Source organism: Epinephelus lanceolatus, chromosome 13 (genome assembly GCF_041903045.1).
Source record: "Epinephelus lanceolatus isolate andai-2023 chromosome 13, ASM4190304v1, whole genome shotgun sequence".
Lineage (NCBI taxonomy): Eukaryota > Metazoa > Chordata > Actinopteri > Perciformes > Serranidae > Epinephelus > Epinephelus lanceolatus.
The window spans coordinates 17034335-17050230 of record NC_135746.1 but is presented as its reverse complement, the minus strand read 5'-3'; the positions used below and the strand labels follow the sequence as shown (position 1 = coordinate 17050230).

General features: G+C 40.5%; 1 protein-coding gene across 1 annotated transcript in view; it reads right to left on the bottom strand.

Moving 5' to 3' along the window:
* Nucleotides 1-15765, bottom strand: part of fig4a (FIG4 phosphoinositide 5-phosphatase a) — a 106878-nt gene extending 91113 nt beyond the window's left edge. Inside the window, exons 1-4 of the mRNA XM_033649039.2 lie at nucleotides 15589-15765; nucleotides 15325-15440; nucleotides 9603-9701; nucleotides 6427-6550 (exon numbers count right to left, since the gene is read on the bottom strand). Coding sequence (XP_033504930.1) covers nucleotides 6427-6550; nucleotides 9603-9701; nucleotides 15325-15387 — 286 coding nt within the window. The 5' untranslated portion in view covers nucleotides 15388-15440; nucleotides 15589-15765. The remainder of the gene's footprint in view (nucleotides 1-6426; nucleotides 6551-9602; nucleotides 9702-15324; nucleotides 15441-15588) is intronic.
* Between the last annotated feature and the right edge of the window lie 131 nt (nucleotides 15766-15896).

The window sequence follows — 15896 nt, the reverse complement described above, 5'->3', positions numbered from 1 at the left end:
CAACCTTTCTGCAGCCTGCAAATCAGCTACAGCTTTGACAGTACAAACAAGTAAACACATCCATTTGCGGAGATGGATCATGCATGTTTGTTTACCATACTGCACTATATTACCTGTATGCTCTCATCCATTTAGTCTTACATCATTAAAGTCTGACCCAGAAATTATCATGCAACATGGTCAATGATTTCCTTTTAAGTTTTCCATGATTTATTTTCTCAGCCGTGACATTCAATATATAATGGATGGCTGATGATGCCTGTGTACTTGTTTAATGGTCTGAATGGTTTAGTAATATTTGCCCTATCAAGACAAGTGGTTTATGCAAGTGTGAATGCAAGACACATGCCTGCATTGAGACTAATTTGTTGACAGACTAATTGTGTGTCACAGATGCAATTTTGCAAGTAAATAAGAAGTCCTTGTACATTTAAACTCTTTAGAATTACAGATGCCGCAGTATCACTGTGCTGTAGGCTGACTAGTGAGGGTGACGAGGTTCATATCGTGTCTCCACATACAAACCGAATGCTACAAGCAGGTGCACACAGTATGATGTAAATCAGTGAATACATAAACCAATTAAATAAAGGAATAAATTAGCTTAAACACATGGCTCAACATTAATCCACTAAATTAAATATTTCAGGCTTCATGTTTGCAAAATTTGACCCGTGCGTTTTTTTTTATTGGAACAATATAAAGTGTAAATTATGGGTCTAATGGACTGTATGTGCTCCACTGTGACAAGTGGTGGTAGATAGAAGCTGAAGTTAAAGTAGCTCTCCACCTATTTCATATGTCAAAGGTAATTTACGAGTGACAGGGAGTACCATTCAGCCTGCGAAAATGTTTGTGTAATGTGTTATGTAGCTCTGGAGAGAGCTTTCTTAAATCTAGGAAATTAACTGTAAGTAATGTAAGCTGGATATCTCTACTCTCTACCCACATCTTTCGTGATATCTCTACCACGAAAGATGTGGGTGTTTACCAGGGAGAGAGGGTATAATGCCACATTCAGGATGGAAGAGATCCCAGTTTACACTTCTGAGCTTTCACAATATCAGGCAGCACAAGATGGATGCATGATTGCAGAGTTGGCTGTTTGATGGTTAAAAATGTATGGACTGCCAATGTATCCATCCATCTGTCCATCGATCCATCCATTTTCATCCGCTTATCCGGGGCCGGGTCACGGGCGCAGCAGGCAAAGCAAAGCACCCCCAGACGTCCCTCTCTCCAGCAATGCTTTCCAGCTCCTCCTGGGGGACCCTAAGGCGTTCCCAGGCCAGATGAGATATGTAATCCCTCCAGCGTGTTCTGGGTCTGCCCTGGGGCCTCCTACTGGTGGGAGGCGCCCAAAATACTTCCTGTGAGAGGTGCCCAGGAGGCATCCTGATCAGATGCCCAAACCACCTCAGCTGACCTCTTTCAACGTGAAGGAGCATCAGCTCTACTCCAACTCCCTCCAGATGTCTGAGCTCCTTACCCTATCTCTAAGGCTGAGCCCAGCCACCCCACGGAGGAAACTCATTTTGGCCGCTTGTATCCGCGACCTCATTCTTTCGGTCACTACCCAGAGCTCATGATCATAGGTGAGGGTTGGGACGTAGCTGGACCAGTAAATCGAAAGCTTCGCCTTCCGGCTCAGCTCCCTCTTCACCACGATGGTCCGGCACAGCGCCCGCATCTCTGCAGAAGCCGTACCAAAACTCCGACCCATCTCACGCTCCATTCTACCCTCACTTGTGAACAAGACCCCAAGAACCTTGAATTCCCTCGCTTGAGGTAGTAACTCTCCCCCTCCTTAGACTGGGCAATCCACCAGTTTCCGGCAGAAAACCGTGGCCTCAGATTTGGAGGTGCTGACTCTCATCCCGACTGCTTCACACTTGGCTGCAAACCGCCCCAGTGTGAAGGTCAAGGTGTGATGAAGCCAACAGAACCACTTCATCTGTGAAAAGCCGAACCAGACCCCTTCGTCCTTCCCCGGCGGTGCCTCGAGATCCTGTCCATGAAAATCATAAACAGGATCAGTGACAAGGGACAACCCTGGCTAAGGCCAACACCCACAAGAACGTGTTTGACGGGGAGAGCAAGCAAACTCAGAAAGGCTCCCCCACTCCGGGTTCGAACCAGGATTCTTTTGCAGAGAGGTAACAATGCTAACCACTGCACGACCATACCACCCATATCTAATAATCACACCTACAAAATATTATTTTACTTAATCCCCCCATTTGCCAAAGAGCAACAGTGTTCACCAAGTGTAAGGAACAATGAAAAACAGCACGGTAAAATTTCTGATAAACATGTAGAGTGGCTTTGTAGCATTCTTACATGTGCTTCTCTGGCTTCATTGACGGCTCTGCTAAATAACCCTAGAATTTCTTTTTATCTAAAAGTGTAAAGCATTCCTTCTTTGCAGGCTCCACTTGACTAAAGACTGCTTTAATTGAGAGTGTGAGTGACTATTGGGCATCTGAAGGATTTACAGTACGAATGAGTTGCGGTATCCAAATTTGCAGATATGAGGGATTTTTCACAGCGCATTGACAATCATCTTGCGAGCAACAGTCCTGAATGAGAGCAAACTTAATATTCTTTCACTTGTAGCTTTGCTGAATGACAATACCATGTTGGTTCATTGTGTTTCTTCCTGCCACAGCTGGGTCAGACTGACAAAACAGGCAAATGAAAGAATAAAAATACACTTACAATGATGGTACAATAATAAAAAGGTGCCAGGTAAAAGGGCTCTCAGGATAGACTGTACCCAACACTCTTTTATTCCATATTACTCACTGACTTTGGCAAATAGCAGCCTATGAACAAAGATGGTATTAGGGCACAGTGGAAAAAAAGCATCTTATTTATTAAAGCAGATGTCAAAGTCAAAATCTGTCTGTGTCAGTGTGACCGACCCATCTGCAGCCTCAATGGTGACGCTGAATGAGCCTAGATGTGTTACTATTATTCCCTGGAAAGGCCTTGCCGATATTAGTGAACAATTGCCTGTATTTCTTTCTTGGCCAGAAATGGAAATGTATACACCAGCCAAAATGGAAAGTAGATCAAGCCTCACTTGCAATGGATGGCCATGTCAGTCAGTCAGTCAGTCGGTCAGTTGGTCAGTCCAACACTTTGGTCCAGACTGAAATGTCTCAACAACTAGTGGATGGATTGCCCTGACATTCTGTACAGACAATCGTGCTCTCCAGAAGAAGAAACCCACTGACTTCAGGGAGCCCCTGACATTTTCCCCAAGTGCCACCATACTTGATCTTTGTCATTTTAACATTAAACTTACATTGTAACCCTGATAAATACAGTACCTGCTAAACATCAGCATGCTAGCTTATTTATTAAGAATATGTTTGCATGTAAAAGTTGCTCTAAAAGCCTTCAGAGCAAAACACCTCTGTGCCTAAGTGCAGCCTCACAGGGTTGCTAGCAAAGCTGTAGATTCTTAATCTTGTTATCGGTGCTGTGCACAGACATTTTTGCAAGGCACGTGTTCAAATAAAAATATGGATCACCTTTTCCACTAAGTTGCCATGATTGGGTCATCTGATCAGGATGCCTCCTGGGTGCCTCCCGGTAGAGCTGTTTTGGGCATGTCCCACTGGTAGGAGGCCCCGGGCAGACCCAGAACATGCTGGAGGGCTTACATATCTCATCTGGCCTATGAACACCTTGGGGTCCCCCAGGAGGAGCTGGAAAGTGTTCCTGGGGAGAGGGATGCCTGGGGTGCTTTGCTCAGCCTGCTGCCCCTGCTACCCAGCCTGGATAAGCAGATGAAAATGGATGGATGGATGGATCCAGAGTCAACCCTACAACATCGTTGCAATATCGATATCAAGGTATTTGGCCAAAAATATTGTGATAATTTATTTTCTCCACATCACCCAGCCTGAGGTGGAAGTTAAAGTTTAGAGCCATTTTGCATAAGCTCATCAAGTCTGTATTTTAATTAGTGTCATTCTTGGGGGAGAAATAAGTGCCTTAGACAGTACTATGTTTAATTAAAGTTGGTTTGTTGGCTCATTAAGGTGGTTTTTAATTTGATTATTTTTTGGGAAAGGTGCAAATATTGATTAGAAAAACATAACAGCATGATTCTGATTTTACCATGTTTTGCAGAAATGAAGAAAACTCTTAAATGTCCGCAACTGTCTTCTCACAAATATGTGTTTCTATGGCAGACAAATTATCCACAACCAATAACCTGTCCAGAATACAGAGAATAATTACAGGGGAATTATCAAAGCTCAATAATGACTGCTCCTGATTAAATCTCCAAGACAGGCTATCAGGATAAATTCAAACACTCTTCTGCTGTGTGTATTAGAATGTGGAACAAAATGTAGGTCATGACTTGAAGACTGGTCATGCAGTACGGATGTGACACTCACAGCTCAGTCACACCAATTACTTTGCACACAGTCACTGGCACACACACGCAGGCGGGGGACATACAGAGTCAGCTACACATGTGATCGGTTACACAAACCTCTCATGTAACAAACCCTGGCTTTCATATATGTAGCAAACAGACAGAACAAGTTGACCTAAAAAGAAAATAAGTCTAACTTGTGCTCCGTGTCTTGTGTTAACAGAAGGATAGAAGAGGGACACTACTAAGGTGTGACAATACTCGTATTCATGTTGAACTGTTCGGTACAAGGCTTTCGGTTCGAACCTAACAATATGTTGAAGTACGGCGAACTACAACATTTGGAAAATAAAATGTACAGCTAAAACTGCGTTTAATTATAATGGTCTCTGTGCCACTACGCTCAACAAGGCAACCCACATGATGGAACAGGCAACATGCTGTCTGCCCCTCCCATCCCCAAACCAAAACATTTGACTCCAGTTATTATATATAGAAAAAAGGCCCTTGAAGCAGTTTTTTAAAGACGTTTTTCATGTTTAATGTTCTATTAAAGCTTGTTTCATAAATGTGTACGATTGAATTTGTGCTCATTCAAAGGTAGTGTAATGAAGGACTGAATTACTTTAAAAAGGGAGGCACAAAAGGAGGGATAAATAACAACAAAAACTAAATAAACAACAATATAAAAACACTAGTATCAGCCAAACTGTTATTTCAAACATCAGTATCAGTTAAGGGTGTGCCATATCATCTTGTTTACGATAATACCAGTATAAGTTTTAACATGATATGAAAAATTCATATCGTGATCCCCGCAAAATTTCAACTTGCTGACATACGACATCATACTGTTACCCACAGCAACAACAAGTACGGCTGAAAGCGGAATTATTACAGACTCCACAGTGGTTCCAAAAAGAGGAGCAGCTTCAGTAGTGTGGAACAAACTGTGGCGTCCTGGATGTTTTATGAACAGCCCCGGACCGACTTATCGCTCAGAGGGAACTCATTCAGCGGCTCCTCTGGCAGCAGCACAGCATCTCTCCCTCTCCTCCCTTTCAACTCCTGTATATATATATATATATATATATATATATATATGTATATACATATATATCCCTGGGTACATTTTTTGTATTTGGGAGCTGTTTAAATGTGTAATTTGTAGTAGATTTTATTTTGTTGAACTATTAATATTGTATACAGAATCTGAATCTCACTCCGAGCTACTGTTGTTGTTCACAAACTAAAGAAAAGATAGATCATTATTGTTCAGTTTTAACGGAAGATTTAAAGACAAACTGTTAGGTTGACATGTAAAAATATATCACTCATTTTGTTGCAATTCTATGTTTGTAAATTTATATTTTATCTTTTACTAATTTGTTATATCGTCAATAATATAGTTATCATGATATTATGTTAGGGCCATATCATCCCACGTATCAATCCAGAATTTCACAACTGGTGCATTCCTAGTGTATATTTGTTTTTAACTACAATACTACATTCTACTACTTAATTTTCAGATAAATTGATTCAATGCCATTAAAAACACTTTTTAAGGATCCTCAGGAACCCTGAAAGTGAATACAGATCTCTACTAAAGGCACTGTATATACCTTAACTTATACAGTTATAGGCAACACTCCCAAACAATATTGTTACAATCTGGTGACCTGATTTTTTCTACAAAAGAAAAGAAAAAGTAATAAAATGTGAAAAAGCTCCTGTCGCGCCTGAATAACCCACTGATGGTCAATTTTTGAAACCTGAAAACTGAACATTATAAGCTCCACAAAGGCAGTAGTAGTGTTAGCAGGGCTATATTGTAGTGAAATACAATGTACCACCAGGTGTTCCTTTTATTTTATGTTTTTCCATCTCTGGCTTTTATACAGTAATATGCAAAACCAGGTCAGTATGCACAAATGTAGGCCCAGTGCTTTGAAGGTGAGGTACATGTTGCCATCATTGTGCTCCACAATGCTTGTTGCTGCACCAGCGAGTGGAGGGACTGTACTCACCCACAATGCCAAAGGCTGAGACAGCCCTGGACAGGCCTGAGGAACCCTTCTGGCCAATCTTGGTGCGGTTGCCCAGGTCCAGGCGGCTCAGCAACTCCCGAACCTCTTGCTGGGTGTACACATGCTACAAACAAAAACACACACATATGTACATAGACGCAAATAATAGGGCCGTAACGGTACATGTATTTGTGTCGAACCGTTCGGTACGCGACTTTCGGTTCGACACGACCCTGTACCGAATTATTGGGTGCAGGATATTATTTTATTTTATTTTGTTTTATTTTAATTCCATTTTTGCGAGCCGAACCATTTAAAATAGCTAGTTCCCTGACGGACATAATTGAGTGACGGACCGAGTCCGACCGTAAATCTCCGCTTTCACTTTGTACAGCGCATTCTCGCATTTTGACAAGATGGCAAGTGAGCCTGACGAACTGAAGACCCACCTGCAAACCTTAAGTCCTCCGTTTGGGAACACTTTGGTTTCAGGGTAAAATACGAAGATGGAAATAAACAAGTGGACAAGACAAAAGCAGTGTGCCGACACTGCAGAACAGCGGTCGGGTATGTACTTGGAAACACGTCTAACATGCTAACGCATCTAAAGCGACACCACCTGAGTTTGAACGTTAACCGGCACGACTAGAAAAAGCAATCTGGTGCAAACTACGATATCGTCGTCGTTTAAAAAGAAAGAGCGTTTCCCTGACTATCGCGCTAAAGAAATAACCAACGCCATTGGAGTTGAGTAAAATTGTTTAAGCTGCACTTTAGATATAAGCATGTTTTGTTTACTGCACTTTAACAAAGTGGGAAAGCTAATTAAGTTCCTAGTAAAACTGAATCTGAGCAGGCTTTAAAGCTGACCAGCTGCACTATACTTTTTATTTTAATTGAATAAAACTGTTAAAGCAGAAATGTATATTTATATTTGTCATTCAAAAAATGTGTTAAAAAAAACAGCAGGATTTTATTTTTCACTTTTATATTTCTATTTTCATTCAAACAGTGTGAAAAAGCAGGATTTTATATATATTTGTTTCATTCAAAAATTGTGTAAAAAGAGTTAACTGCTGTGGTGGTATGTTTTAATAAGGTTACCAATAAGTAAAAGATATTTAATAGTTGTCTATTTTTTTTCATTACTGTACCAAAAAAAAAACGAACCATGACTTGTGACCGAACCGAGATTTTTGTGTACCGTTACACCCCTAGTGAATAACCATGTAAGCAGCTTCTGTTTACTTATGTGCATTTGACTTGGCTTTTGGAGGGGCTTATGTTCGACTAAGACATTAGTTCAGAGCCGGTGAGACTTGTACAATAGAATTATTTTCAGTGCAATAATGAGTAAATGACTAGCAGGCCTTGTTTAATCAATGTCCTCCAAATTCTACAACTTTCTATGACAGGGTTTAGATCGATCCTCATTGAGGCAATTAGGACAAAAATAGATCGGCTGCTTTCTTCCTTCTTTCTGCAACATTGTCATGAATAAACAGCAACTATAATTGCTTTGTTATTCAGTTGAAGAGAATAAAATGCAAACAGACCTACAACCTTTGAATGCAAGTTATGGTGCAACAGGAAATCAGCCAACCAATCAACCAATCAGCCAAAACATTGAAACCACTGCCAAATGAAGTGAACAACATAAATCACCTTGTTACAATGCATTGTTCTGCAGGGAAACCTTGGGTCCTGGCATTCTCATGGATGCCAACTGATGCACACCACATACCCAAACACAGCTGCAGAGCAATTACCCCCCCTCATTGTAACGGCACTCCCCAGTGGCAGTGGGCGCACAATGCCACACCACAAAAAACTGCTCAGGAATGGCCCAAAGAATGTGACTAAGAGCTTATCAACCTGGCCTCCAAATTCCCCAGATCCCAATGTGATCAAGCATCCATGGGATGTGCCCCTACTCCACCTCCCAACCTGTTAGATCCTCCGAACAATGCAAGGGAGATCGTGTCTTTCTTTTATAGTTTTTAAATGTGCTATATGAATAAACTTGATTTGATTAGACTTGATTTGATGTGCTCGTACCCCACTACACAACCCACAAGACTCCAAGAATCCACCGCCAAAGCCCTGGTGCCAGACACCACAGTACACCCCAAGAAGTCCTGTGTCCATGCCTTGACTGGTCAGAGCCAAATCCAATCTATGTCGGCCCCACTGTGGATCTAAGGCACCTGTGGGGTACCGGCACGTCCCACAAATGCTCAATCAGAGTGGGATTTGGGGGATGCGGAGGCCAGGCGATGCCTTAAGCTCTTTGTCACGTTCCTCAGGCTATTTCTGAACAGTTTTTGCGATGTGGCATGGTGCACTGTTCTGCTAGGGGCGCCAATGTCATCAGAGAGTGCTGTACTTGAGAGGATGTACTTGGTCAATAACAGTGTTTGTATGGGAGGAGCATGTCAAGTGGCATGCACATAAATGCCAGGATCCAAGGTTTCTCAGCAGCACATTGCATTATGACAAGATGATCCATGTTATTCACTTCACCCATCAGTGGTTTTAATGTTTTGGCTGAGCAGTGTGTATGTGGAATTAAATGCAGTCTCGCACAAATGGAATAAGTCAACAAGTTGATAAAAAATATCGAATTATTTTGAATCTTCGGCTCACTGTATCTCTATCCATCTAACAAATAAGAGATTTTACACAGCCTTGTATTTCATTATGTGTGCCAGCATTCCTTACATATGAACTGAGAGAAGGTGAAATATGAGGCTGTGTCTCCAGCTTTAAACCTGCTCACCTCACGTCTTCATCACACTCTCAAGCCACACTCTGTTTACAAAACGCTATGCCAATCAAATGAAAAACAAAACAGGGTTTCCCAAGGTCAGTGTAATATCTGCAGGAATGAGAGCGTGGGGTGATGGATATATAGTCATGGATACTTCATAATAACAAACACATCATAATCGTAATCACCCACAACAAACAAATCAACTCCCGGCTCATAGATCCTGGTAATGAGCAGTGGCGAAGAGAAGGAGGTGCATGCAGCACTCATCAGCTTAGCTGTCATCCACAATACACTCGGGACAGCCTGAGTGATTGTACAATTTTACCCCAAGCGTGCTGTACTGTATTACATAAGCATATATATACTTGCACTGTACTAACTCGAGTGGAAACTCAGCACTTACCTTATCGTCAATTATGACCAGGTCCTTGGGTTCTGTGCGGTCAATTTTCAGGACTCTGTGTTTGGTCTGTGCCTGATTGCTCCCCACCAAAAAATACCTCTGGAAAGAAACATTAAAAGCATGAATACACTAGAATTGTAATAGAGCTGGTGTTTGCCATGTAGCCTGCATAGCTGCATCTGGGGATACATGCACACTGATCATAAGAATAATCCTTTTACTTGTGTGATTACATAATATTTTGTTACTTGATCTCAGGACAAGAAGATTTCTCAGGGATGATACACAGCAGGACACCACAGGACAATGTGTCTTAGAGAAGACATGATTTCATATTTCAATAGACAGTCATGTTATGACAAGCCAGCTTTTTTACAGTACAGTCCTATTATTTAAGTCGAACATTCTTCAGACCTTTTTTGTCCAATAATGTGCAACATTTTCTCTCCACAATGAGCCACCAAAGTGGAAATTAATATATCAGAGGCCTGTGAAATCATACAAAAATCCAAGGCAGATATAGATCATATCATCATCATCAACCATTGTTTATTCAGGGATAATTGACTGCGCATTAAGATTCACTGGGGCTAGAAGGATAATATATGATAACAATCACAATGAAATGATGAAAAAGCCAATAAACACAAATAAGCAAGACTGATGAACAGCAATAAAAACAGTAAAATGACCCCAAAAAAAAGTTAAATATAAACAAATAAATGACAAACAAGTCTGCCAGGAAGGAATAATATATAAAAAGAGTAATAAAAAAAAAATGTAGAACATAAAATCAATAAATAACAACAGCGTCTGTGAATTAAAGGTCCAGTGTGTAGGATTTAGGGGCATCTACTGGTAGGAATTGTATATAATATTCATATCTATGTTTTCATTAGTGTATAATCACCTGAACATAAGAATCATTTTGTTTTTCGTGACCTTTTGTTTATATCTACATATGAAGGGGAGTCCGCCATTTTGTTCTACAGTAGCCCAGAATGGACAAACTGAATGCTGGCTCTAGACACAGCTGTAGGAGCTACATGGATGTGGCCTGGCTGACGTGCTTTGCACAGTTGATGCCACGGCTTCCTTGGTTGTGTTGAGTTCAGACAATAAACTGCTATTTCCAGCTGCAGTACAATCATTGCATTTATTCATACCACCAGACGCAGGTTGAATAAATGTCCATTTCTTTATATTTCATTCTAAGCAAACACACGGCTTTCAGCATGTTGCACTGTCCCGCATCACAGCGCTCAAAAACCTTTTGCTCTTCTGGGGTGAAACACCTGACGGCAACATATTGTTCCTACCTTAATATACTAAAGCTCCAAATATCAATACAGCGCCACCCAGTGCACATATAAAGTAAATACATGTCATGCCTGCCGAGTGAGTGACATATTTGGCTCTTACAAGGGCCATTTGCGTTTTTGTGTTTTCGCATCGACCACCATGATTCTTCTACACGCTTGACACATGGGAGCAGTTTTCAATAGTGCAATATCACCGCTAGATGCCTGTAAATCTTAGACACTATTCCTTTAACCAGAGTAGGAACACTGCACAATACACACAGCATTATGCACACACTTAAAATGATATGATCATATACGAGAATATACACTGGAATTAGAGTAGCTGCAGTCCCGAGTACATGTGGGCACAGCACATATTTGATCACAAGGCTACGCTCTAATACGGTCATTGTTAAGATTTGTGTCTTTCTTGGATGTCTTTTCCTTTCAAGTTACTATTTTTCTCTCACTGGGGCTGGGAGATGCTTCAGTCGACTAAAGAACATTAAATTGGAACACCATGTATCAGTACAGTCTGTAACCATGAGAGCCACTTAGTCCTCTTCCACACTATCCTATGGAGCTCTCTTTGTCCACAGTAGTTAAAAACACTTCATCCACTGTTCAGTAAAATGGACTAAGAGAGGTTCAATAAGAAACTAAGATCACTCGAGTATGAACAAACTGTCCCTGCTTTACCATATTTGTGACTACAGGATATATAGTACAGGCCAAAAGTTTGGACACACCTTCTCATTCAATGCGTTTTCTTTATTTTCATGACTATTTACATTGTAGATTCTCACTGAAGGCATCAAAACTATGAATGAACACATGTGGAGTTATGTACTTAACAAAAAAAGGTGAAATAACTGAAAACATGTTTGATATTCTACTGTGGAGGCCAGGTCATCTGCCGCAGCACTCCATCACTCTCCTTCTTGGTCAAATAGCCCTTACACAGCCTGGAGGTGTGTTTGGGGTCATTGTCCTGTTGAAAAATAAATGATCGTCCAACTAAACGCAAACCGGATGGGATGGCATGTCGCTGCAGGATGCTGTGGTAGCCATGCTGGTTCAGTGTGCCTTCAATTTTGAATAAATCCCCAACAGTGTCACCAGCAAAACACCCCCACACCATCACACCTCCTCCTCCATGCTTCACAGTGGGAACCAGGCATGTGGAATCCATCCGTTCACCTTTTCTGCGTCTCACAAAGACACGGCGGTTGGAACCAAAGATCTCAGATTTGGACTCATCAGACCAAAGCACAGATTTCCACTGGTCTAATGTCCATTCCTTGTGTTTCTTGGCCCAAACAAATCTCTTCTGCTTGTTGCCTCTCCTTAGCAGTGGTTTCCTAGCAGCTATTTGACCATGAAGGCCTGATTCGCGCAGTCTCCTCTTAACAGTTGTTCTAGAGATGGGTCTGCTGCTAGAACTCTGTGTGGCATTCATCTGGTCTCTGATCTGAGCTGCTGTTAACTTGCCATTTCTGAGGCTGGTGACTTGGATGAACTTATCCTCAGAAGCAGAGGTGACTCTTGGTCTTCCTTTCCTGGGTCGGTCCTCATGTGTGCCAGTTTCGTTGTAGCGCTTGATGGTTTTTGCGACTCCACTTGGGGACACATTTAAAGTTTTTGCAATTTTCCGGACTGACTGACCTTCATTTCTTAAAGTAATGATGGCCACTCATTTTTCTTTAGTTAGCTGATTGGTTCTTGCCATAATATGAATTTTATCAGTTGTCCAATAGGGCTGTCGGCTGTGTATTAACCTGACTTCTGCACAACACAACTGATGGTCCCAACCCCATTGATAAAGCAAGAAATTCCACTAATTAACCCTGATAAGGCACACCTGTGAAGTGGAAACCATTTCAGGTGACTACCTCTTGAAGTTCATCGAGAGAATGCCAAGAGTGTGCAAAGCAGTAATCAGAGCAAAGGGTGGCTATTTTGAAGAAACTAGAATATAAAACATGTTTTCAGTTATTTCACTTTTTTTGTTAAGTACATAACTCCACATGTGTTCATTCATAGTTTTGATGCCTTCAGTGAGTATCTACAATGTAAATAGTCATGAAAATAAAGAAAACGCATTGAATGAGAAGGTGTGTCCAAACTTTTGGCCTGTACTGTAGTTGATAAAACAATCAGACTAAGGCAAGAGTCAGACAAAAGATCTGCACACTGTATCAAAAGTCGAATGCATGACAAAGATTTCTGTTAAGTTAAACACTGCACAGTTAAAACTGCTGGGAGCTGTTAATATAGTGTGTGGATCTGTTGTCTGATTTGTGACTACTAATCAGCCATCAATCACACTGTAATAGCACACACTTATTTTACCAGTGGTGTAATTTTAAATCATTGACAAAATGAAAAACAAATGGATTGGCAAAACAAAACAACACACAATTAGGTAAGTACGAAAGACAGATGCACAAGAATTTGTCTGTCAAGTGCAGTTAACAATACCAAATATGCACAAACCTAATAAAAACTACACTAATATTTTTACAGGTAATTTTGTGTAGAACAATATAATCATTCTCACTGTCTAGATCCTATAATTGACCCTATAGAAGTGATAGTAAATCAAAATAGCCTGGGGTATACTGAGAGAAGCAAATCATCAAACACTCTTTTGCTGCCATCTAGTGTTTAGTGATGGGTAATTAATATCTTACAGGAGTTACACATTCTGCACTGTTTACATTTGTGTACTTCTGTTTAATGTTAAAAATCATGGATTAAGCATGGCTTTCTTACATCAGTGAGATTAGGAAATCCATCACTAGAGTCCACAGTTCAGCAGGAGCGATAAATCTTTATAACAAGTGATAGATTTTGGCCTAGGAGATGGACTGGACTCTAACTCAATCAGCTTTTTTGAATGGGGGCCAGATTACATAATGGAAAAATACATGTGGGCCAGCTGCTTCTGGCTCCATATGGGCTATTATGTTATTATAATATCCCACACAAATGAGACAACTGCAACTGTTTCATCTTTCACAGAATAAGTATTCAACTTTCCACCACTTCTGAAATCAGCAGGCCTCATTGCCGAATTTACGTCTCTTTGCTGTTGCCAAGGCTGCTACCAAGCAGAAAATACCTGTTAGGTAACCATTTGTTTGCTTGTTTACCATCTGTTTATGAAAAAACAATAGTTCTGCCCGCATAGTTCCTACTTGGTGCATGTCTACAAACTGTGCAATAGTCCTGTCAGTGTGAATGAAAAAACGCAAAGTGATCTCGCTTGTGAGCTTCTGTGTTTAACCAATATTGTGTCGTGGGCCACATATAGTATATTTAGGACAACAAGCTGCAGGATGTTTAAAATTGGCCCCAGGACATGCCTGGACTGGTCACAGCCAGTAATGTGGACACCCAGATTGATAGGAAAAATTTGTCCTGTATATTGTCTGTCCCGAATTAACAGTTGTGCCAAAGTTTTCTATGCAAGGCACTTCTATTAAAGGTATGAAAGACTGTGGCTGTGCTGAATAGTTCCTAGCCCCACATTGTACCAGCAGGTGTTATCATCATATTAGAGGCACAAACTGGGGCTAGGTAGGTCTACAGAGAAAATGGCTAGACCTTTATTCATATAAAGGAACCCTGCAGATACAGAGGCTTGATTATGTAACTTTACAGATTTTTCTAATTCAAAAGACATTTTTTAGAGTGACTATCTCTTTAGAAAATATCAACTTTTATCAGTTTTTAATGTGAACATACATCAGACTTGTGTATTCATGCATAAATATGTAGATCTCACTCATGACTTGCCTAGTATTTTCCAAAACTCTTTAAGTCGTCCTCAGACATTCACTCATATTCCACTCTAAGGACATTTATCTTCCATATTGTTGGACTTCTCTTAATTGATATTCATTGATTTATTTGTAATTTGTGTTTTTTTCCCCTTGTTGTAGTTGTAAATTGTACATCTTTAACAATTTTGTAACACTTCTTAGTCTGGAAATTTTATTCAATTATGCAATTTTCATTTCAGTCTTTTTCTTTTTATGTATAATTGTAGTTTTTAATGGGGGACATATCTTCATAAGCCATTTTTGGCTCCTAACCTCTCCTGCACAATGTTTTAACTTTTAATTTCTTTCCCTATATTATCTATACATGCTAGTGCAAATAAACTAAACTAAACTTACTTTCCTCTGATCAATAAATTATGAAAAATCTGTTTTTATCATACTGTATAACATACTTGCAGTCAGCTCAGGAAGCATCAGGACAGTCAAAAAGCAGCTTTAGCATGCTGGAGATGTGATGTAATTTAGAGAGAAGTGTTGGCTACTTGCAGCTGCGACCAAAGAACAAGCTGAAGTGTTGTAAGTCATGGTGAGACAGTGATAATAACAGCATAAAGATCATGACAGACTTACGGCTCTGGTCTCATAGAGAACCATCCTCTGGATCCCACTGATGGTAGCTGCTGCCTGAGGCATGTTTATTCCTCTATTCTCTCAACAGTCACAATTCAAAAGAGACAGTAGAAGAGCTGCAAAGCGAACGAAACACACAATGAATATCTACAATGTCACATACTTCATACAACTCAAAACAAACAAGGTAAACACAGTCAAACCGGCAAAGCTAGCCACTATGTGCTTCCATATTTCCTAGCTAAGTAATAGCAAAGTACTCACCATAAAATTAATTAGCCAGCTGCGTTAGCCACAACTTATCCTCGGAGATAATAATACCCATCTCCTCTGGTAGTCTAAATAAACTTCTTTAAACGTTTTCAATCCAATAATTGTGCCTCCCCAAGTGTTTACAGTTAGCACATGACAGGAGGCAACATTTGAGTCAGGTGACTGTCATGAAAGCTCCCGAGTCAACTGATACGGTGGCTCGCAGAGCCAAAAAGCTCGACGGCTGAAAACGCGATTAATAATTGAAACTCGTCTTTACTTTTGTATTATGACTTGAAAATAACAGCTATGGGTGCCTA